Source organism: Trichechus manatus, unplaced genomic scaffold (assembly GCF_000243295.1).
Source record: "Trichechus manatus latirostris isolate Lorelei unplaced genomic scaffold, TriManLat1.0 scaffold00024, whole genome shotgun sequence".
Lineage (NCBI taxonomy): Eukaryota > Metazoa > Chordata > Mammalia > Sirenia > Trichechidae > Trichechus > Trichechus manatus.
The window spans coordinates 4,633,656-4,655,875 of record NW_004443960.1 but is presented as its reverse complement, the minus strand read 5'-3'; the positions used below and the strand labels follow the sequence as shown (position 1 = coordinate 4,655,875).

The 22,220-nt window shown below is 51.5% G+C and overlaps 1 protein-coding gene across 1 annotated transcript in view; it reads right to left on the bottom strand.

Annotated features, from left to right (window-relative positions):
• Positions 1–2,340: 2,340 nt before the first annotated feature.
• Positions 2,341–22,220, bottom strand: part of SEC14L5 (SEC14 like lipid binding 5) — a 42,583-nt gene continuing 22,703 nt past the window's right edge. The window contains exons 4-15 of the mRNA XM_004373231.1: positions 19,487–19,615; positions 18,224–18,416; positions 14,189–14,301; positions 13,133–13,322; positions 11,203–11,291; positions 11,020–11,090; positions 10,204–10,375; positions 9,181–9,315; positions 7,133–7,267; positions 6,348–6,575; positions 3,806–3,984; positions 2,341–2,452 (exon numbers count right to left, since the gene is read on the bottom strand). Of these exons, the coding sequence (XP_004373288.1) occupies positions 2,341–2,452; positions 3,806–3,984; positions 6,348–6,575; positions 7,133–7,267; positions 9,181–9,315; positions 10,204–10,375; positions 11,020–11,090; positions 11,203–11,291; positions 13,133–13,322; positions 14,189–14,301; positions 18,224–18,416; positions 19,487–19,615 (1,746 nt within the window). The remainder of the gene's footprint in view (positions 2,453–3,805; positions 3,985–6,347; positions 6,576–7,132; positions 7,268–9,180; positions 9,316–10,203; positions 10,376–11,019; positions 11,091–11,202; positions 11,292–13,132; positions 13,323–14,188; positions 14,302–18,223; positions 18,417–19,486; positions 19,616–22,220) is intronic.

Genomic DNA, 22,220 nt, shown 5'->3' with positions numbered 1-22,220 from the left:
GGACCTTGGGCTCCTGGATCCAACCATACCTGAAGCACACTCAGCCCTCCCAGTTTCAGGGGCCAGTGCCTTCCCTGCTTGGCGTAAACCGGTGTCAGTGGGTTTCTCCCAAGGGGAGAGAGAACTCTCAAGAGGAGTGCCAAGGGGGCCTGAAACTCCTCATCCATCGTTAAGACTGGATCAATGATGGCAGACCCCCCTCTCTGGAATCAAGAGATCCAGGTTCCCCCAGTTATCAAAAGCCGATTAAAATCCCAAGTCAAGGAACGGCTTCTTCCTCCTTTCTGTAAGCTAGAAATCCATGGAAAGATCATTTAAAACATCACAAATTGCTCTCAGCCATAAACGTCCCATGATGTGGGCACAGTTAGTTTTGAGAATGTCTCCCTCCAGTCTCTCTCGCTCTCTTGCAGGCGCACAATGCACGCACACGATTACACACCTTGATGCAGGGTGCAGTAATGGGTTTTGTTCATATACCTGAGACACGGAGAGCCAACAGGAAGTTGGATGAGGCGCTCTCCCTGCAGGAAGGAAGGGTCTCTAAAAAGAACGGCGTCTGCTCTGGGGTTTGGGTTGAGGTTGGTACGGAAGCCCTGCTCTCCTCATCCCATAATGCTGGGCCTGTGATGAGCTGACGAGCCCCATCCCTGTGGGTGTAAATGCACCCACTGTGCAAGGCCCAGGGTCTCTGGGTGTTGGCCACAGATAGCCCCCAACTCCAAGCTTACAGAGATAACAGTAATACTGAGCCCTCAGCCCCCAGATTGAAGCCCAGGCTGCCGATGGAGCTGTATTTCCCTTGCAGGCAGATATGAGTGACGTGGGCTGGGCATGAGGCAATAGAGAGAGGTGGGGACTGGGGCAGTCCACCCAGAGGCACAGGTGCTAAGGCCGCAGCTGGTTACTTTCATGCAGAAATGGTGGCCTCATTTTACCAACACCCCCAAATGCCTAAGAGCAGCTGGAAATCCTGAATTTGAAGTAAAATTTCCCAATTTTTTAGATCGCCCTATAGACAAAAAAACATACTAAAAGTAGGCAGATCAGACCACAGGCTGCCAGTTGGGGAGCTCTGATCTGTTGCCTCTTCTAGGGCCCAGAAAATGAAGGGAAAAGGTCCCCAGGTCTCCAGGAGACCCAAGACTCTCCCATCTAAGAACACAGGGAAAGTTGAGGTCAATGTTAGAGCTGGTTCTGTGGGTTAGATCTGCCCCAGGGAAGAGTCAACAAAGTCTCAGGATCCCTCCTGCAGGAAAGTTCTGATGCCATGCTGGAGCCTGGATCCAGCTGTACCTGAAGGCCCCTTAGACTGTTGAGTTACATGCACCAATGAATGGTTACCCTGTTTTTGTTTAAGCCACTGGGAGGTGGGTCTCTGTGACTTACAACCAAAAAAGTTGTAATTAAACTGCTAGCCTGCAGAGGAGTGTGGGGACAGCCTGAATCGCCTCTTCACTGCCTGGACCCTGGGCCTCCCCCACCCTCTTCAGATCAAGGGTGCTCAGAGCTAGGCCTGCCCAGCAGAGCACTGGGAAATGGCTTTTCCTTCAGGGTGGACTCCTCCCCACAGAAGCAGAGTCTCTGCTCATGTAACTGCTCAACCACCCACATCTTGGGACACTAGGCATCAAGTACAGAATCAGATGCCATGGTGAACACCTGCCATTTTGCCTGCCTAGCACCCTTTCCCCCTTCTTCTGAGGGGGACCCCAATATTCCTTTGGAGTACCCATTTGCCCATTCAGTCTACATGGCTGCCTCCTGGAGTGTGCATGTGACTCAGGCTGGCCAATTACTGTCACACACCCTGGTCACATGACCCGGTTGCCGGCCAATCAGTGTTTTCTATTCTGCTGGCAACTGTGATTAGCTCGGGAATGCGTGGGGGACCCAGTCAGGCTGCTTGAGACTCAATTCCGGGACATGACATTGGTTGGAACTTTCAGGAGAGAGAAGTTCTCTCTTGCAGCTGAGCTGGTGGGGAGGGCAGCTAGTGGTAGTAGGGGTCCCCTGCATGGGGAAGGGCTGCCTGAGAATGAAGAGGACCCAGGAGAAAGCAGAGCAAGAGGTGGGGGAGCAGGGCGAGCCCTGATGATGTCACTTGAGCTCTGAGACCCAGGTGGACCGACAGTGGTCACAGCGACCCCCTGGATCTTCATTACACAGTTTTGTTGCTTGCAGCCTCAAGATCCCAGACCTAGAGGCTCACATGGCACACAGGCTCCAGACACCGTGACTCTGACAGCATCTAGATCTGGGTCACCAGCCCATGTGGCCCCAGGCCTGGCAGCCAGCTGGATTCTGGTTCTGGACACTTCCAGATGGCCACGTGAGGCGCTATCTGGAGATGAGGGAGCTGCTGTGGGACTGGCCGGAGGAGGAGGAGGAGGTGGCCGCGCTGAGCTGGGAGAAGCCACTGGTGCAGGATTCCAGGCTGGACATGGAGCCCCTGGGGAGGCAGGCAGGGCACGGAGTTACCTGCTGGTGGTGACACAGCCCTGGGGCCGAGCCACAGCAGAGGGAAAGCTGTTGACGCTACAAATGAGGTCCCAGGGCTCACACCACGGGGCTGGTAACGGTCCAGGGCCAGGCCAAGCGCAGAGGGAGAAGCAAGAGAGCAATGATGAGAAATGAAGCTCCAGCCCTTCCCCCCCGCCCACCCCCAAACAGAGAGCTCTAACCGATGAGGGCCTTCCCACTGACCTGGACACAGCCTGGAAGAGTCCCTGGCCCCACCACCAGCCTCAAGCCCCATCCCCTCTTGCTCTCTGCCATCAAGCCACACGGGCTTCTGGCAGCTCCTTTGATGCCTGGCTGCCCTCCAGCCTCAGGACCTTTGCGCGTGCTGCTCCTGCTGTCAAAGCACTTTCTCCCTGCCCTGCCCCTTTGCTAGGTTAACTCCTACTCCAAACTTCAGAGCAGCACCACCCAGTAGAACTCAGCAATGACAGACGTGTTCCATGTCTGCTCTGTTCAATGTACAGCCATGAGCCACACGGGGCTACCGAGCACTTGAAATGTGGTACTGAGGAACTGAATGCTCAGTTTTGTTTGTCCTGATTGCTCGTTTAGATTGCTACATGTGGCTCGTTAGCTCCACATTGGACAGTGAGCTTTAGGGCCTCATTAAGCAAAGTGTAGGAACCCCTCAGTGGCACAAACTACTAGCCAAAAGGTTGGTGGTTCAAGTCTACCCAGAGGCACCTTGGAAGAAAGGCCTGGCAATCTGCTTCCAAAAGGTCACAGCCTTGAAAACCCTATGCGGTAGTTCTAGTTTGCACACCTGGGGTTGCCATGAGTCAGAATCAACTCCATGGCACCTAACAACAACAACGACAAATAAAGTGTTGTCCAGGGACCAGCAGCATCAGCATCACCCAGAGCTGGCTAGAAATGTAGCGTCTCCACCCCACACCAGACCTGCTGAATCTAAGCACTCAGTCACTAACTGATAGGTTGGTGGTTGGAACCCACCCAGAGGCACCGTGGTAGACAGGCCTGGCAATCTATTTCTGAAAGTCACAAGCTTGAAAACCCTATGGGGCAGTTGCACTCTGCAGACATGGGGTTGCCAGAAGCTGGAATCAACTCGGTGGCAATTAACAACTCCAATGTCACTTTCTCCAGAAAGCCTTTCCAGAAGCCTCCTGCACGCCCCCCTCCTATGCCAGGCCCCCCTGCCACAGGCTCACAGCGCACTGTATGAAGGGCCTGGGCATCTGGATATTCAGTCAGCAGGTGGGGTGCTCAGGAATGTGTCGGCCTGGCATGGAGGGGTGTCCTTGTCCCTCGTCCCTCCTACCTGAAGTCCTTGGATGTGAGCACCTCGTAGTAGTAGAGCAGTTTGCACTTGGGGCCGGGGCTGTGTAGGGCTGTCAGGACATCGTCCACGCCGGGGAGGCTGCAGGCCACGCTGCCGGGCGCCCCGTGCATCTGCCACTGCAGCAGGTAGACGCCAGGCCAGCGGGCCACGTGGGAGCCCTGGAACACAGCAGCTGCCTGAGTCTCTGTCCGCCTGGGCCCAGGGCCCAGGATGGGGCTGAGCCTTTGTGGGCTCCCAGGCCGAATGTGGATAAGTGGGCCCTGCTTTCTGTGCCGAGTCCCTGGGTGGTGCAAACCGTTAGAGTGCTTGCTGATAACTGAAAGGTGGGAGGTTCGAGTCCACCCAGAGGCACCTGGGAAGAAAGCCCTGGCAATCCACTTCTGAAAAGTCAGCCACTGAAAACCCTGTGGAGCACAGCTGTACTCTGACATACATGGGGTCACCATGAGGGGACCAGGAGAGCTTTGAAAGCCAAGGTGAGTCACCCTCCCAACCTTCCCACAGCTGCCTGAGGTCTGGCCCTGGGTGGGCCTACTGCACACCAGACCAGGGGGAGTGGACAAGGCCTGAAACTTAAGGTTGCACCACTTGACCCTGAGAGCGAGCACCATCTTAAAATTTGCACCCTCAGCCCTCTCTCACCCACCCTCACCTGGCCCAGCCCTCAGCCCCTTCTCCCACAGGCCCTCCTCTGGGATGAATGGTGCCCCCCTCTCCATCAGGGCAGCGCCCTCATCCTTCCGGTCTGATAATGCTGGATTTTACCTGAACCCTGTAGAAACAGCGATGGTTAGGGAAATCTCCCACCCTCACGACTTGTGCATGGGATAGTGCAGCGGGGTTGCATAGTATCCCCTTCAGTATGGTACAGCCTTCAGTTTGGATTGCACCAACATAAAGAAAGCAAAGATCCTCACAACAGGACCAATAAAGCAATATCATGATAAATGGAGAAACGATTGAAGTTGTCAAGGGTTTCATTTTACTTGGATCCACAATCAACACTCAGGGAAACAGCAGTCAAGAAATCAAACAACGTATTGCGTTGGGTAAATCTGTTGCAAAAGACCTCTTTAAAGCGTTGAAAAGCAAAGATGTCACTTTGAGGTCTAAGGTGCACCTGACCCAAGCCATGGTATTTTCAATCACCTCATATGCATGGGAAAGCTGAACAATGAATAAGGAAGACCAAAGAAGAAGTGATGCCTTTGAATTACGGTGTTGGCAAAGAATATTGAATATACCGTGGGCTGCCAGAAGAATGAACAAATCTGTCTGGGAAGAAGTACAGCCAGAACGCTCCTTAGAAGTGAAGGTGGTGAGACTTCATCTCACGTACTTTGGACATGTTATCAGGAGGGATCAGCACCTGGAGAAGGACCTCATGCTTGGTAAAGCAGAGGGTCAGCGAAAGAGAGGAAGACCCTCAAGGAGATGGATTGACACAGTGGCTGCAACAATGGGCTTCAACATAACAAGGATTGTTGAGGATGGCGCAGGACTGGGCACTGTTTCGTTCTGTTGTACACAGGGTCACTATGGGTTGGAATGGACTCGACGGCACCCAACAACAACAATGACAAAAGTTCATGCCCACCCTGAACTTCAGAAGGTGGCTTTATTTGGAAATAGGGTCTTTGCAGATGTAATCAAGGATTAGGGTGAGCCCTAACCACCCCCCGGCCCATGGTTGGTTTCTTTCTAAGAGAAAGGAGAGGGAGATTTGAGACCCCAAAGAGAAGCACGAGGAGGAGGAGGAGAAGATGGTGGCAGAGACTGGAGTGATGCATTTACAAGTCAAGCAACGCCAGGGATTGCCAGGAGGCGCCCGCAGCTAGGAGAAAGGCAGGGACGATCCTCCCCTAGAGCCTCCGGGGGAGCAGGGCCCTGCCAGCGCCCTGACTTCAGACTCCTTGCCTCCAGAACCAAGAGGGGATAAATTCCTGTTGTTTTAAGCCACCCAGGCACTCTGTTACGACAGCCCACTCCGCCAAAAAAAAAAAAAAACAGTTGCCATGGAGTCGATTCCGACTGATGATGACCCCACGTGTCGCAGAATAGAGCTGTGCTCCACAGGGTTTTCAAGGCTGTGGCCTTTTGGAACTAGATCGCCAAGCCTTTCTTCTGCGGTGCCTCTGGGTGGGTTCAAACCACTAACCTTTTGGTTAGTAGTCAAGCGCTTAACCGTCTTCGCCACCCAGGAACTCCTACGGCAGCCCTAGGGCACCAACACACCAGATACTGCTATGATTCCCGTTTCTCAGGTGGGAAAACCAAGGCTCCAGAGCTGGTGCTCTCCACCGCCAAGGTGCCGCCCCTCTCAGCAGAGGCCTCGCACATCTCCGACACAGCACTGAGTGCCCGTTGGCTGGGTGAGTATGTTTCTCTCCCTCGCTGCCCCACAGGGTCCCTGAGGCCGGGACCTCGTCTGCTTTGTCCACTGCTGCGTCCCCAGAGCCTGGCACCTAGGGGAGGCTCAGCAGTGTGTGATGGGGGACTACGTGAACAGAAGAACATGCACCTGGATGCTCTCCCCTTCCCGGCAGACGAGGGGAGCCTCCACGCGGCTGTAGTCTGTGCCCAGGACCCAGCCTTTGTCCACCAGCTGCCCGCCGGCCCTGGCCCCATGCTCCCGGGGACCCAGCGTGGGTGTGTGCTTGGCATGGTACAGGCTAAACACCACGTCCCCCCGCAGGATGTCGAAGTCCCAGGTGATGACCGACTCCCCTTCCAGAATCTCCATGGCAACCTGCAACGGAGACAGCCAGGCTGAGGGTCCAGGCCAGGACGAGCGCCTCGTCTCCCTCTGGAATGTCCCCAGGAGGAGGACAGCTGGGATGGGGGAAACAGCCTTAGGAGGTGCTGGGGGTGCCCACCCAGGTCTCCTTTCCTGGGCCACATGCTCAATCCCTCAGTGTGGGCCGCTAAGGCTCACAGCTGCTCCCCAGTCAGAGAACTGCTCTGGACAAAAGGAGTCACTTCTCTGAAATGCTTGGAAGGTTCTGCCCTACCCTGGGGGCGGGCCACAGCCAATGACTGACTGAGACAGCGTACAGTCGGCCGCTCCCTGGGCACAAGGCCGGCCATTCTGTGATGATGCCCACACTCCAAAGCTCCCCGCCGGCTCAGGCCGGGCAGAGGCTTAGATTCCTCCCCACGCCCGGCCTGCCCCACTCCTTGTAGGCTCTGCCTGAGTGCTGTCCATCACCCAGTCACTTGCACAAGAATCCTCGTTTCAGGCTCTGCATGTGGGGAACCTAAGGCCACCCCCTAGCCCCGCAGGCCCTCCCAGGCCAAGCCCAGCACCTCATGGGGGGTGCCCCGGAGCACGCTGGCCGAATGGTAGGTCTCAGCCCACCGCCGCAACTGGTCGGCACGTTCATGTTCCTCCTCCGTCAGATAGAGGGACCTGGGGACCAGTCCTCCTTCAGGGACATTACACTGAGGGACAAAGACAAAGGGTGTCAACAAGAACCGTATGAGCCCACGAATGTGGAATATCTAGAATAAGCAAATGCATAGAGACGGAAAGTACAATGGTGATTAACAGGGGCTGGGGGAGGAGGACTGGGAGTTACTGCTTACGGGGCTCAGGGTTTCTGTTTGGGGTGATGAAAACGTTCAGAAAACAGTGGTAATGGTTACACAACATGTGAGTGTACTTTAGGCCGCTGAGTTGTACACTTAAAAATGGTTAAAGTGGTACATTTTGTTAAAAGGTACAGTCATAGAAAACCCCGCGGGGCACAGTTCTACTCTGACACACATGGGGTCACCATTGGTCAGAATCCACTCTATGGGTGTGGTGTTTTGGTATATCTTGCCATAACTTTTAAAAATTAAAACAAAAGATAAGACAAAGGGTGTCAGGTCAGGGGCCATCCGGGCCTGGCCTGACCCAAGAAGGTGCTCTGTGACCCCTGAAACAACACTTAGCACAGCCCCCTGTACTGAGCTGGGAGACGGACTTCTGTGGTGCCACGTTACCCCCAGAACTACCTCTGGGGTAAGCACTATTATTCTTCTCATTTCACAGAGGAGGAAACAGAGGCTCAGAGAGTCAGGTCCCTTGCCCAAGATCACACAGCAGAATGGGGCTCGGCCAAGATGTGAACCCAGGTTTATCAGACCCCTAGGCTCATGGTCCTTACCCCTCTGTTGGGCTGATGCCTAAGCCTGGGGCCTCTCCCACACTGCACCCCCCAGGGGCCGTGTTCCCTCCTCCGTGTTGGGGATGGAACAGTCATGGGCTGTTATAATATACAGGCTTCCCCAAACCAAAGGCATCCTGGATCCCCAGGCCCTCAGGAGACCCCTGCCGTTGCTAGAGGGACCGCCCCCCGCCGGCCCTTTCACTTGGGAAAATGCCAGTATTAACAAGGTGAGGCTGCTGCCCACTGCCCTTAGATCAGTCACCTGAGACCTGCAGACCCTCTTGCTAAAAATAGACCGTGCATATGTATTGCAACCAGCGGCGAGAGAGCGGCAAGGCTGGCCCTGTTCCTCTGAAGAGCCTTTTTTCACCCCGAAATTATGCACGCTTGCTGTTCAGTACTTCCATTAGAGAAGAACAGAGAGGGACCTGCCCGCCCCTCTGTCTTTCAGCCCCAGGGGAGGCAATAAAAGGGGTGTGGACCCCCCCACCCCCAAAGCAGCTGCCTGATGCTCCCAAGGTGGTGTGTGGATGTACTTTGGGATAAATCCCTTTGGGTACACCAGCCCTGGATCCAGGGCCGCTGGGACATTGAAGTCGCTGCCCCTGCAGCAGAGGACGGAGCGAGCGTGTAAACTCTGACGGCTGCTTAGCAACGCCTTGGAGAGGGAATAAGCATGGTAAACCTCTGGTGGAGTCCTTGGTGGCACTGGTTAATGTGCTCGGCTACTAACAGGAAGGTAGAAGTTCGAGTCCATGCAGAGGCACCTCGGAGGACAGGCCTGGCAATCTACTTCCAAAAAATCAGCCATTGAAAACCCCATGGAACACAATTCTACCCTGACACACATGGGGTCACCATGAGTTGGAGCTGATTCAATGGCAACTGGTAAACCTCTGACCTGGTGTCTGGGTTTCCTGAAACTTCCGTCTCTCTTGTGTTTCAAAGAACCTACGTAAGGTCACACACTCAGAAAGGAGTCACACTGTTTGGGGAAGCTCCTAAGATAAAGCTGTGTCCTCCAAAGAGCCAGGATGGCCCTCTCCAGGTAAGAGCCCTACTCTGGCGCTCCAGGGGCTGCGTCCTGCAGCCCCAGGGCCCAGGAATCCTAGCACCAGAGGCCCCGAGGAGATGACAGGCCTCCGGGGCTACCCATCCTGCCCACCAGCAGAGCCCAGGAGCCCCAGCCACTGCACTCACCACACACTCGCCCCCCAGGAAGTCGGGGATCACCTCCTTATCCAGGTAGTCCACGAGGCCCCCGGGGCCCTGGTAATTGCTGCCACTGTAGATGAGGAATTTCTGCCTGGTGTTCTCGTTGATGAAAGGGCTGATCTGGAATGGGGGAAACGGTGAGCTGGAAAGCTTTTTCTTTTCATTGAACCATTCCCAGTTCCAGATGGTTCTACTGTTGAACTGTTTCATGCTTGCTCTACCATGCTAAGTGCCTCTCATTCATTCATTTACCATTATTGAACCCACCCACGAGCATCAAGGGTGCAGTGAGAAACCAGATCAACAGGCAGCTTGTGGCCTGATGCTAAAAATACTTTCCATCTGGGATCAAACACAGTGTGGTCCATCCATCAGTGGAATATCGCTCAGCTGTGCTACATGGATGGGCCTTGAAAACTTGATTCCAGACACAAAAGGCTACAAATTGTATGATTCCATTGGTGTGAAATGTACATAATAGGCAAATTCGTGGAGACAGAAAGTAGATTAGTGGTTGCCTAGGGGTTGAGAGGAAGGAGCCCTGGGGGCACAACAGTTAAGCACCCGGCTGCCAACCGAAAGGTCAGCAGTTTGAACCCACTCAGCGGCTCCATAGGAGAAAAGACCTGGTGATCTGCTTCTATAAAGATTACAGCCTAGGAAACTCTATGGGGGCAGCTCTACTCTGTCCTATAGGGTCACTAAGAGTCAGAATGGACTCGACAGCACACGACGACAACAACAACAACAGGGGTTGGCAGCTTACAGAGGGACCCCCCGCCATCATCAGCATCTACCAGGGCGGCTCACAGAGGCACTCCCCACCATCATCAGCATCCATCAGGGCAGCTCACAGAGGGACGCCCCTGCCATCACCAGTATCCACCAGGGCAGCTCACAGAGGGACCCCCCGCCATCATCAGCATCCACCAGGGCGGCTCACAGAGGGACCCCCGCCCATCATCAGCTTCCACCAGGGTGGGGCACGACCCTGGCTGCCGCTCTCACCAGTGTCCAGAGCACGGGGAAGACGCGGGGGGCCCGCACGATAAGCAGCCGGCCCAGGGTCTCGGGGTAGTTGTCCTCCACCACCTCGATCATCCGCAGCAGCGCCTTCACCCCCGGCCGCCACAGGTGCCGCATGTTGAGCCCCTCCAGGTCCACGAGGCAGGTCCAGGAGCTACGGCAGAGACGGCCCCCTCACGCCACCTCGCTCTGCCTCTTGCCACGCCCCCAACACCCTCCCAGAATCCCAGAGAGACGGATGGAGGGGGCAGCTCAGTAAGGCAGGGCTGGAAGGAGTGGGGTGGGATGGGGCACATGGTGAGGAAGTTAATAGTGTGGATGCCAAGGCGGAGCACCTGGATTCGAGTCTCACCCCCACCCGAGAGCTGTGTGACATGGGCAAGGAGCTTGACCTTCTTCACCAGGAGAGTGGCAGCGACAGTTACAGTCCCCACCTCAAGCCATTGTTAGGATTAAATCAGATGGTGTAGGTAAAGCCCCCCGCCAGCCTGGCACACAGCACACACACTGTGAAAGCTGGTTGTTATTATCAATTGCTGAAGAGATGCTAACTGCTAAATACAGAGAGCGTGGAAGACGTGCTCCAGAGCCAGATGGCTGGGTACAAATCCCAGCTCTGCCACTTACCAGCTCAGTGACTGGGTGAGCTCCACCCCTCTGAATCTCCATTTCCCGTTCCATGAAAACAGGGACGAGAACAGTCCCTGCCTCACTGGATTGTTCTAAGAACTAGGTGAGGAAATTGGCTTAGCTGTGTTTATCACTTAGGGGGAATTCGCTCCCAGCACAGAATCTTGCCTGATGGGACGGCCATACTGTTTTGTGTTGCCTTCACACCTCTTCTGGCCTTCCTCGTTGACAGAAAGCACCTGGAAGGTAGAGACAGCGCTGGGAGGTGTTAGCATGGTGGCCCCACCTGCGGACAGCCCTCCTGCAGGCCCAGCCTGGCCACGACGGGGCTCCAGAAATGGCCCCACTCACGTGCTGCAGCAGCGCCTCCTCCCCCACCGCCTTCATCAAGCCTTTGGTGTCCATCTGGCCCAGGCGAAGGATGTAGAGGGGGCGGCCATCTAGGGGGATGGGGCCAAGCAGAGAGAAGGGCTGGTTATTCAGGGGATACTGATGAGAGAGGCAGGGAGTCCCTGGGTGGTGCAAACAGTTAACACTTGGCTGCTAACCAAAAGGTTGGAGGTTTGCGTCCACCCAGAGGTGACTTGGAAGAAAGGCCTGGCAACCTACTTCCAAAAAATCAGCCATTGAAAACCCTATGGATTCCGAAACTATTACCCTGAGATGATTTTTAAACCTTAAGCCAAAAATATCCCCTGAAGTCTTCTTTAAACCAAACAATAGTTTAGCCTAACTAATAAAGAATGCCTGTCTTGAGCATTGTGCTCTTTTAAAGTCCATCTATATGGGATCAAACTGACAACAGCAACTCGAAAGTTTAGATAAGAAACATAGGGGGCAGTGAGTGTATGTTAATGGGGGAGGAACAATTCAGAAAAGGAGGGTGAGGATAGTTGCATAACTTGAAAAATGTAATCAACTTCACTGAAGTGTACACGTAGAAACTGTTAAATTGGTGTATGTTTTGCTGTGCATATTTTCAACAAAAATAAATTATATAAACAAAGAAAACCCTCTGGAGCACAATGCTACTCCGACACACGTGGGGTTGCCATGAGTCGAAATCAACTTGATGGCAACTGATTTTATGTGAAGAATGTATCTTGCAAGATGGAACATATTAACTCTGTAAGGACTCAAAGGTAATCTCTCCGAGGTTACAGACCCAGGGAGCCTGGGTGAATTTCTTCATGTCAAAAAGGGAACTGCTGGGACATCCTGGACTCCAGCTCTCTATCCCTGATGCCACCCCTTTTCACTTCTCCTCCTGGGTTCAAGGCGGGGAGACAGCCTTGGCATCTATTAATTGCCTACTGGACGTGCACAGGAGTCCCTGGGTGGTGCAAACGGTGAACAGACTTGCTGCTAACTGAAAGATTGCAAGGTCGAGTCCACCCAGAGGTGCCTTGGAAGAAAGGCCTGGCAATCTACATCTGAAAAATCAGCCATTGAAAACCTTATGGAGCAGAGTTCTACTCTGACCCACATGGGGCTCATAGTAGTCGGGGCTGACTCAATGGCAACAAGTTTGGTGTTTTGGGTATGGATGAGAGGGTCAGCTCAAAGCTAGTGATGAAAAGGTCAGCTCCTCAGAGAATGAGATGCCCAGTCTACGGCTCACCAAGGCCCAATCCATTCGTTCATTCACTAATGCTGTCGTTGTGTGCCGTTGAGCCGATTCCGACTCATAGTAACTTTTAGGACAGAGTAGAACTACCCCATAGGGTTTTCTGGGCTGTAATCTCTACGGGAGCAGATCACCAGGTCTTTCTCTTGCAGAACGGCTGGTGGGTTCGAACGGCAGTCTGATCTTTTGGTTAGCAGCCGAGCGCTTAACTGTTGCACCATCAGGGCTGCTTCATTCATTAATACCTGCCTGCTCCCAAGAGGTGCTCGGACCACCTACTGTGAAAGACAGAAACCACAAAAGTGTGGAAATAAACATAAGGTTTATGCACCGTGGGGAGACTGGCTAAGGTCCATGTGGGAACTCGCTGCTATCTTGGCAACTTTTCTGTAACCTGAAAGCTCTTCTGGAGCCCTGGTGGTGCTGTGGTTAAGAGCTTGGCTGCTAACCAAAAGGTCAGCAGTTCGAATCCACCATCTGCTCCTTGGAAACCCTACGGGGCAGTGCTACTCTGTCCTGTAGAGTCGCTATGAGTCCGAATCTCCTCCACGGTAACAGGTAAAGCTATTCTAGAGTCCCTGGTGGTGCAAACAATGCCTGCCTTGGGCAGTGATCCTGGGGTGCTGTGTACATTACGCGGGCAAAAGGACGCACCTATGTCCTGGTAGTGCCAGCCGCCCGCGTAGAACTCCTCCAGCAGGGCAGGGGGCCGCCAGGTCTGAAGCAGAGAGTCCACCTGGTGCTGCTTCCGCCAGCTCAAGGACTGGCGCAGCATGTCGCGGGCCTTGTCCAGGTGGAAGTCTCGAGCCCGCAGGAACCGCAGGATGTGCCCGTCTTTGGGAATCTGAGAGGGGACAGAGGAGGAAACCCATAGGATCGTATCCCCTAATCCAGTGGGTGACAGGGCACAAAGCGAGTTTCCTGTCTCAGCTGCAAAAACGTTTGGCTGGGAATAGAACCTGATTTTCCCCCAAGCACAGGCAGAGAGGCAATCAAGGGATGGACTGTATGAAATATCACAGGATGGCCCCCTAGCCCCCACCCCAAAGAATGATCCAGCCCACAAGGTCAGTACTGCCAAGGCTGAGAAGGCGATAGCAAAGCATGTCTTATGGATACATAACCCACTGCCGTCGAGTCGATTTTGACTTATAGTGACCCTGTGGGACAGAACAGAACTGCCCCCATAGAGTTTCCAAGGCTGTAAATCTGTACAGAAGCAGACTGCCACATCTTTCTCCCACAGAGCAAATGGTGGGTTCGAACTGCTGACCTTTGGGTTAACAGCCGAGTGCTTAACCACTGTGCCACCAGGGATCCTTTATGGATACATGAAAAAAAAAAACAAAAACAAACCAGTTGTCATGGAGTGGATTCCGACTCACGGCGACCCCATGTGTGCAGAGTAGAACTGTGCTCCACAGGGTTTTCATGAGTGTGACCTTTTAGAAGCAGATTGCCAGGCCTTTCTTCCAAGGTGCCTCTGGGTGGGTTTGAACCGCTAACCTTTTGGTTAGTAGCCCGGTACTTAACCATTTGCACCACATGAGACAGTATATGATAAAAATAGGGCAAACTATAAGTTTCCCGTCCTGCTAATTCCATGAATGTATTGACCTCATCTTCCTGCCCACCCCCGATGCCTGTGCCTGAGTACCTGCAACTGAAGGTCTACATGTTGCTCCTCCAGGGGCCCAGCCCTGCACCCACCTTGCCTTTGTGGGTCTCCTGTAGCCAGTGCCGCAGCTGGATCAGGCAGCTCTCCTGCATGGGTGTAAGCTGGCCCAGGCACCGCTCAATGTAGTCCACGTCCAGCTTGTCCCCTTAGAGGAGGAGAAGGGAATTCATGAGAGGGAGACACCTCTTTCTGCAGTCCTCGCCTTGCTGGCCGACCTGGCTCTGAAACATGGTTCTCAGCCACACTGTGCCCCTTCTCCCGATAATAGCCACCTGGGCCCCAACCAGTTTCCAAGGTGGTGTTTTTGTCCAAGAAGCCTATGAAATAAAGATAAGAATTCCCACCCTCTAGAGCTGTTCTGAGGGCTGTTAACAACACGAGCTCGTGTTTACTGGGTGATGAGGGCCCATGTCAACCCAGGGAATCCTCCCAACAGCCAGGAGGGTGAGGCGGCCGTCTTAATTGTTCCCACTTTAGAGAACAGAGACATGAAGCAGAGAGGTGAAGTCAAGAGAGAACCTGCATGGCGTGTGCCCCGCATGAGGGAGGTGGCTGGTAGACATCAGCCCCCCTCGCTTTCTGATCCCCCTGACCCCCTGCTGGAGGTGAGACTTTTGGCAGCCAGACTCCACCCCGATTCTGCCATTCCATCCTGCGTCTGGTTAGGGGCCGGGGTACCGCATGCATCACCCCCACTGTGCTGCCCCGTCTCACTCGACTGAGCTGTTTGGACTGAGCTGTTTGGGGTCAGCATGGGTTGGCATTTAAAGGCCATTCCCCTACCTGAGTCCAAATGCCCTCCTCTTTTTTTTCCTTAAATTTTATTGTGGTACAATTTATATAATATAAAATGTGCCATTTTAGCCATTTTTAAGTGTATAATTCCGTGGCATTAATTACATTCAGCACGTTGTGCAACCATCACCACCATCTACTTCCAGAACTTTGTCATCACCCCACACAGAAACTCAGTACCCTTTAAATAATAACTCCCCTTCCCTTCTCCCCAGCTCCTGGTAACCACTCATAACCTTTGGTCCCGTGCATTTGCCTAGTCTAGACATTTCATGTAAGTGGGATCATACAATATGGGTCCTTTCACTCAGCGTAATGTTTTCAGGGTTCTTCCATGTTGCCGCAGGTATCAGAACTTCATTTGCCTTTATGGCTGGATGATACTCCATCGTATGGACAGACCACACTTTGCTTATCCATTCTTCTGTGGATGGACACACAGGTTGTTTCCACCTTTTAGCTACTGTGAATTGTGCTGCTATGAACATTGGTCTACATGTGTCTGAGTCCCTGTTTTCAATTTTTGGGGTATATACCTAGGAGTGGAATTGAGGGGTCATATGGCGGTTCTATGTCTAACTTTTTGAAGAACCACCAAACTCTCTTCCACAGTGCTTGCTCCACTCGACTGCCCCACCACCAATGCCCACTGCCCCTCTCTTAACTGGGTGGCAGACGGCAGCGCACCACAGCGTCTCAGCATCTCAGTATCTCAGCAGTGGGTGGAGACATTACACAAAGAAGCAGCCCGAGTGGACATAACGGTCCTTTGTGTACAGACGGCACAGTAGGAAAACAAACTGAATATCCACACTTCCAGCAGCGGGACCCAAAAAACCAAAACCTGTTGCTGTCAAGTCAATTCCGACTCATAGCGACCCTACAGGACAGAGTAGAACTGCCCCATAGGGTTTCCAAGAGGTGGCTGGTGGATTAGAACTGCTGACCTATTGGTTAGCAGCCAAGCTGTTAACCACTGCACCACCAGGGCTCCCAGCAGGGCCCAAGGCTCCCCCAAAACAGAGAAGCCCAGGGCAGGGTCACCCCAACTGCACCAGGAGGCATCTGTGTAAACAGAGGCAGGAGAGATGCTTAGGGGGGCAGGGGGACCATCCAGACCCCACAACACTGCACAGTAGTCAGAGGCAGAGATGCTGGAGACGGGGAGGGGATGGGCAGGGAGAAAACAAGGCCACTGATCCCAGCATCCTTCCGGCCTCCAGGCATATGTGAAGGTCCTTTCTCCTGAGCACAAAGGAGCCATGATTCAGTACAGGGTGGAAGGGGTGTGACTGCAGCTTCCGCTAGCTGTCCTGAGTGCCAGCCCTGCTGGGGCAATGGAGGAGCGTAGACAGAGAGGGAAGGACAGGCTGGGGCACAAGAGGGGACACAAAAGGGATGACACCACCAAATGTGTGTGCTGGAAGAGGCACAGGACGTGCTCAGAAAAATGTGCAGGCATGCTAGCAGCCAGCCGGTGTAGAGTTGGTGTGGAATAAATACCCTTGGAATGAATGAGTTTTGTTCTCCCCAAAAAAAATCAGCCGCTGAAAACCCTATAGAGCACAGTTCTACTCTGATACACATGGTGTCACCGTGAGTCAGGGGTGACTCTAGGGCAACTGTTTTGTCTTTTTTTTAAACACAGCTCCAGGCATATTAGTTACATGGCACTATCATCCGAGTATCCTGGAATCAGGCAAACTCCTACACTTCAGGGGCCCATTTTTTAAAAACTAGGCTCATGGTGTATGTACAGTTTTGTATCCTAGTTTTTAATGTTATATGTAGATATCTTCCAAGTTGTTAAAAATTCTTTGAAACATGATAAAGGGTTAATTGCCTTAATATACAAAGAGCTCCTATAAATCAATAAGAAATTGATGGGCAAATAGGAAAATGGAAACAGGACAGGAACAGGAATTCACAAAAGAGGAAAACAAAGATCTCTAAACATGAAAAAATACTCAGCCCCACCTATAATTAAAGAACTGAGTGACTGTTCTGCATCTTTCAAGAATTTAAAGCATTTAATAACAGTCTTGTGGGAAGTGGGGGTGGAGTCAGGAATAGACACAGTTACACACTTCTGGTGGGACTGTTAATTAGTGCAAACTTTTTGGAGGGTAGATAGGTAATATCTACCAAAATTTTAATTGTACATCACCTTTGACCCAGCAATCCACTTTTTAAATTTTATGCAAATATACTTTTTTTTTTTAAAAAAAACCTACCTTGAGTACAAAGATGTACCACATTGTTTGTATTAAAAAAAAACAAACAGACCTGAAGCAACCTAAATGCCCATCAAAAGGGAATTAGCTAAACAATGGCTCAGCCACACTATGGAATACCATGATGCAGTGAAACAAGACCCGTGGTCTGATATAGAAAGTTGTTTAAGAAACGTTAAAGCTAAAACCAAGCCCACTGCCATCGAGTTGATTCTGACTCATAGCAATCCTATAGGACACAGTAGAACTGCCCCATAGGGTTTCTTAGGCCGTAAATCTTTACAGAAGCAGACTGCCACACCTTTCTCCCACATAGCGGCTGATGAGTTCGAACCACTGACCTTTCGGTTAGCAGCTGAGCATTTAACTGCTGTGCCACCAGGATTCCTTATATATGCATATATGTACCTATATATATGGAGTCCCTGGGTGGCGCAAACGGTTAAGCTCTTGTCTACTAACCAAAAGGTTAGTAGTTCGAACCCACCCCAAGATGCCTCCGAAGAAAGGCCTGGTGTTCTGCTTCCAAAAGGTCACAGCCTTGAAAACCCTATGGGGCAGCTCTACTCTGCACACATGGGGTCTTCCAGAGTCAGAGTCAACTCGACAGCAACTATAAACAATAACAACCTAAATATGCTTAGATATTTTCAGGAAGTATGAACACAAAACTACCGGGGCCTCGAGGGAGAGGAAAGGAGTTCTCACTGTCCATCTCCCGAGCAATTTGAATGTTTTCTACCATGGTCATGCATTGCTCACATTATTAAAAACAGTCATAAACCAGAGGAAAAAGCAGTGCTGAGTCACCAGAGGTCAATCCCTGATCTAGAAATGAACCAGCTCTGGCTCTTGGACCAGGACGGACAGAGCAGCCAGAAGAGGGAGGGCCTGCAGTCCGTCCAGGACCCAGACTCAACCCAAGGGGCCCGGGGCAATTCTCCCTTCGCAGAGCGAGTGGAGCTGCTGTGGCCTTCCTGGGACTGCAGGGAGCCGCAAGGGCAAAACCTGGTACTGGCCTCGCCTGCAGGGACCTACCGTCCACAGCGGCTGTCTCGGGAGCCAGGCCCAGAGCGCTGCTGCACCTGCCGGCCTCTGGGGGGTCCGGGTCCCACGGTGCAGCCTGGGTGCGCATGTCTTCCTCTCGGACGGGGGCAGGTGTCCACCGGGGAATGTGAGAGATACCCTGGGAGATGAGCTCGTTCAGGTAATGCTCGATCACCTCCTTCCCCTGGAAGCCAGAGACCCCGAGACACATCAGCAGGGAAGGGCGGCCGGGGCTCCAGCCTCAGGGCTGCCCCTGCTGGGCCCAGGCCCAGCCCCAACACACAGCTTGTGAGCAGCTGACATGTGCCTGTTCTGAATGGAGATGTGCTATATGTGTAACACACACCACATTCCAAAACTTAGCACATGTGATTGTTGAATATATATAGTACACAGTCTGAATTGTGTCCCCCAAAAAGGTATGTTCAAGTCCTAACCCCCAGTGTCTGAGACTGTGACCCTATTTGGAAATAGCGTCTTTGTAGACCTAATCAAGTTAAGATGAGCTATTAAAGTGCACCCTAATCCAGTAAGACTGGTGTCCTTACAAGAAGAGAAGAGACACAGAGGGAGAAGCCCTGTGAAGACGGAGGCAGAGCTTGGAGTGATGCTGCCACAAGCCAAGGAATGCCTGGGGCCGCCAGAAGCTGACAAGACAAGGAAGGATCTTCCCCTAGAGCCTTCAGAGGGAGCATGGCCCTGCTGACACCTTGATTTCAGACTTCCAGCCTCCAGACCTGTCAGAGAACGAATTTCTGTAGTTTCAAGCCACCCAGTTACTTTGTTATAGCTGCCACAAGAGGCTGATACAGTATGAAAGAAAGAATGTAAAATGTCTCATCTAATTTCATATTGATAGCATGTTAAATGCAATATACCATTAAAATTAATTCCACCTGTCCCATTACACTAAAAGGCCTCTACTCAGTGATAAGTCTGAGATCTTTAAACCAAGCAGCAATCACTTTAACCAGGAAAAGTCACCGCAGAATGTCCCTCCTCCATCCAGAGAGTTCACTCTACAAGGCCAACATCAGGGGGCTTCGGAACAGTGATGAGGGTGCACCCGCTATGGACCGGTATTTTCTGCCCACTATCTCAGGTGATATGGTCATTACTACTACACTCATTTTACAGATGAGGGGACTGAGCCCAGGAAGGTAGGATCACATGGGTTGTCAGTTGGGAGAGCAGGATTTGAACCCAGGACTGGCGGCTCCGAGGTCTGGGTGAGGACCCGAGCCCACCTCTCACCCTCTTGATGTTTGCTGTATACTGCTTCATGGCGATCTTCTCCAGGGCATTTTCGAAGCCAAAGAAGGACCGGATGTCAAGGGAGGCGGACTGCTCAAAGCAGGTCCAGTCTTCATTCTCGGGGTGGACCTGAAAGCCAGAAGTGGTGTGGTGACAGGGTCTCAGTGTGGGGATGCTAAGTCCTCCCCCAAGGCTCTCCCAGTGACCTGGACACAGCCAGGACACACTGTGGACAACCCCAAGTTGGGGAGGCAACAGTGCCAAGGGACCTTGCCCAAAGTCTAAACTGTTAAGGAACAAAGAGACAGCTCAGCAGGGTGGTGCGAAAGTCAGGGTGATAACCGTGCCCCTGTGCCTTACGTGTGTGTGTCTGTGTGTCTGTGAGCAAAACCATTTGCTGTTAAGTTGATTCTGACTGATGGTAACCCCATGTATGTCAGAGTAGAACCGTGTTCCATAGGGTTTTCAGTGGTAGATCGCCAGGCCTTTCTTCCAAGGTGCCTCTGGGTGGACTGGAACCACTGAGCTTTTGGTCAAGCAAATTAACCATTTGCACTACCCAAGGACTAGATAGATAGATACTTGTGTGTGTGTATGTATATATACATGTGTGTGTATATATATAATATCATATATAATATCATGTATGTATTATGTATATACTATGCATATCTGGAGCCCTGGCGGCATAGTGGTTAAGAGCTTGGCTTAACCAAAAGGTCAGCATTTCAAATTCACCAGCCACTCCTTGGAAACCCTCTAGGGCAGTTCTACTTTGTCCTACAGAGTCGCTGTGAGTCGGAACCGACTGGATGGCACCGAACAACAACATGCGTATATATTCTGTATGCAATATCGCGTGTATATAATATATATATAATATTATATATAAAATATTGTATGTATAAAATAAGATATATAATATCATCTACATATATTATGAGGAGCCCTGGTAGCGCAGTGGTTAAGAGCTTGGCTGCTAGCCAAAAGGCTGGCAGTTTGAATCCATCAGCTGCTCCTTGGAAACCCTATGGGGCAGTTCTACTCTGTCCTATAGGGTGGCTATGAGTCAGAATTGACTCGACAGTAACAGGGTTTTTTTTGGTATATGTATTATGTAGGAGCCTTGGTGGCACAATGGTTAAGCGCTCGGCTGCTAACCAAAAGGTTGGCAGTTCCAACTCACCGGTGGCTCCGTGGGACAGAAGACCTGGCAATCGGACCTTCCAGTTAGCAGCCAAGTGTTTTAACCACTGCACCACCAGGGCTCCTCAAAATAAGTAAAATATACTATAAAAAAACTATACATATATCACCTACACAAACACATGTTATTAAGAATTATATATATAACAGCAAAAACAAACTTCGCTGACAGAGCTATTCTGCACACCTCAGATCAGGGCTCCTCAAAGTCCGTGGGCTGAATTACCACCTGGGAGTCTGTTAAATATGCAGGTTCCTGGGCCCAGCCCTAGAAACTTGTGACTGAGCAGGTCCAGGGTAGAGCCAGGGAATCTGCATTTCACAGCAAGCAGCCTGGGTGATGCTGATTCAGCTGACGGCAGAACTCCCTCTGAGAAACATCACACTAAAAGGGATTTAAAAAAAACTACGACCCATGCCTCCCTTGAGGGAAACATCTGAGCATCCTGGGACTAGATTCCAGGAGGCTGGAAAGGAGCTGCAGTTGTGGAAAGTGAAGGCAGGGGGCCAGCCGTCTGGCCCACTGCTGGGAGCCCAGCCTTGGCAAGGTGCCTAGCATACGGCAGGTGCTCAATCAGAACGTGCTGGAGAATAATAATAACAATAATTAATTATATTAAGAGGTAATACCGAACAATTGCCTCCTTTGCCATGAGACGAGAAGAACTGGATGGTGCCCCGCTACCATTACTGAACATATCAATCAAAGATTCTATAGAAGAATCCTGATCAAAAGGAGGAAAAGGTAGAACAGAATTCCAAATTCTCATTGAATCCAGACCTCCTGGATCCATGGGAGCTGGATGAACTCGTGAAACTATCGCTCTGAGATAATCTCTAAACCTTAAACCCAAAATATCCCCTGAAACAAAGATTAGACTGGACTACGGGACATAAAATGATACTCGTGAAGAGTGTGCTTCTTAGCTCAAGTAGATACATGAGACTAAATGGGCCGCTCCTGTCCAGAGGCGAGAAGAGAAGTCAGAGAGGGTTAGGAGCTATTGAATGGACATGGGGAATCCCAGGTAGGAAGGAAGAGTGTGCTGTCACAGTATAGGGAGAGCAACTAGGGTCACATAACAATGTGTGTATAAATTTTTGTATGAGAGACAAACCTGAATTGTAAACTTTCACTTAAAGCACAACAATTAAAAAAAAAAAAAAAGAAAATATCCCCTGAAGTCTTTTTAAAACCAAACAATAGCTTAGTTTAACTAATAACGAATGTCCTGAGCATTATGCTCTTTTAAGAACTATCTATATAGGATCAAATTGATAACAGCAACTTGAAAGTTCAGACAGAAACCTTACAGATGGTGAGTTTATATTAATAGGGGAGTAATAATTCAGAAAAGGAGAGTGAGAATGGTTGCACGACTTGAAGAAGGTAATCAGTGTCACTATATGGCACATGAAGAAATTTGAATTGGTGTATGTTTTACTGTGTATATTCTCAAAAACAAAAAAATAAATAAAAATTTTTTTGAAAAAGAGGTAATACCTACACAGGGCATAGTATGTACCA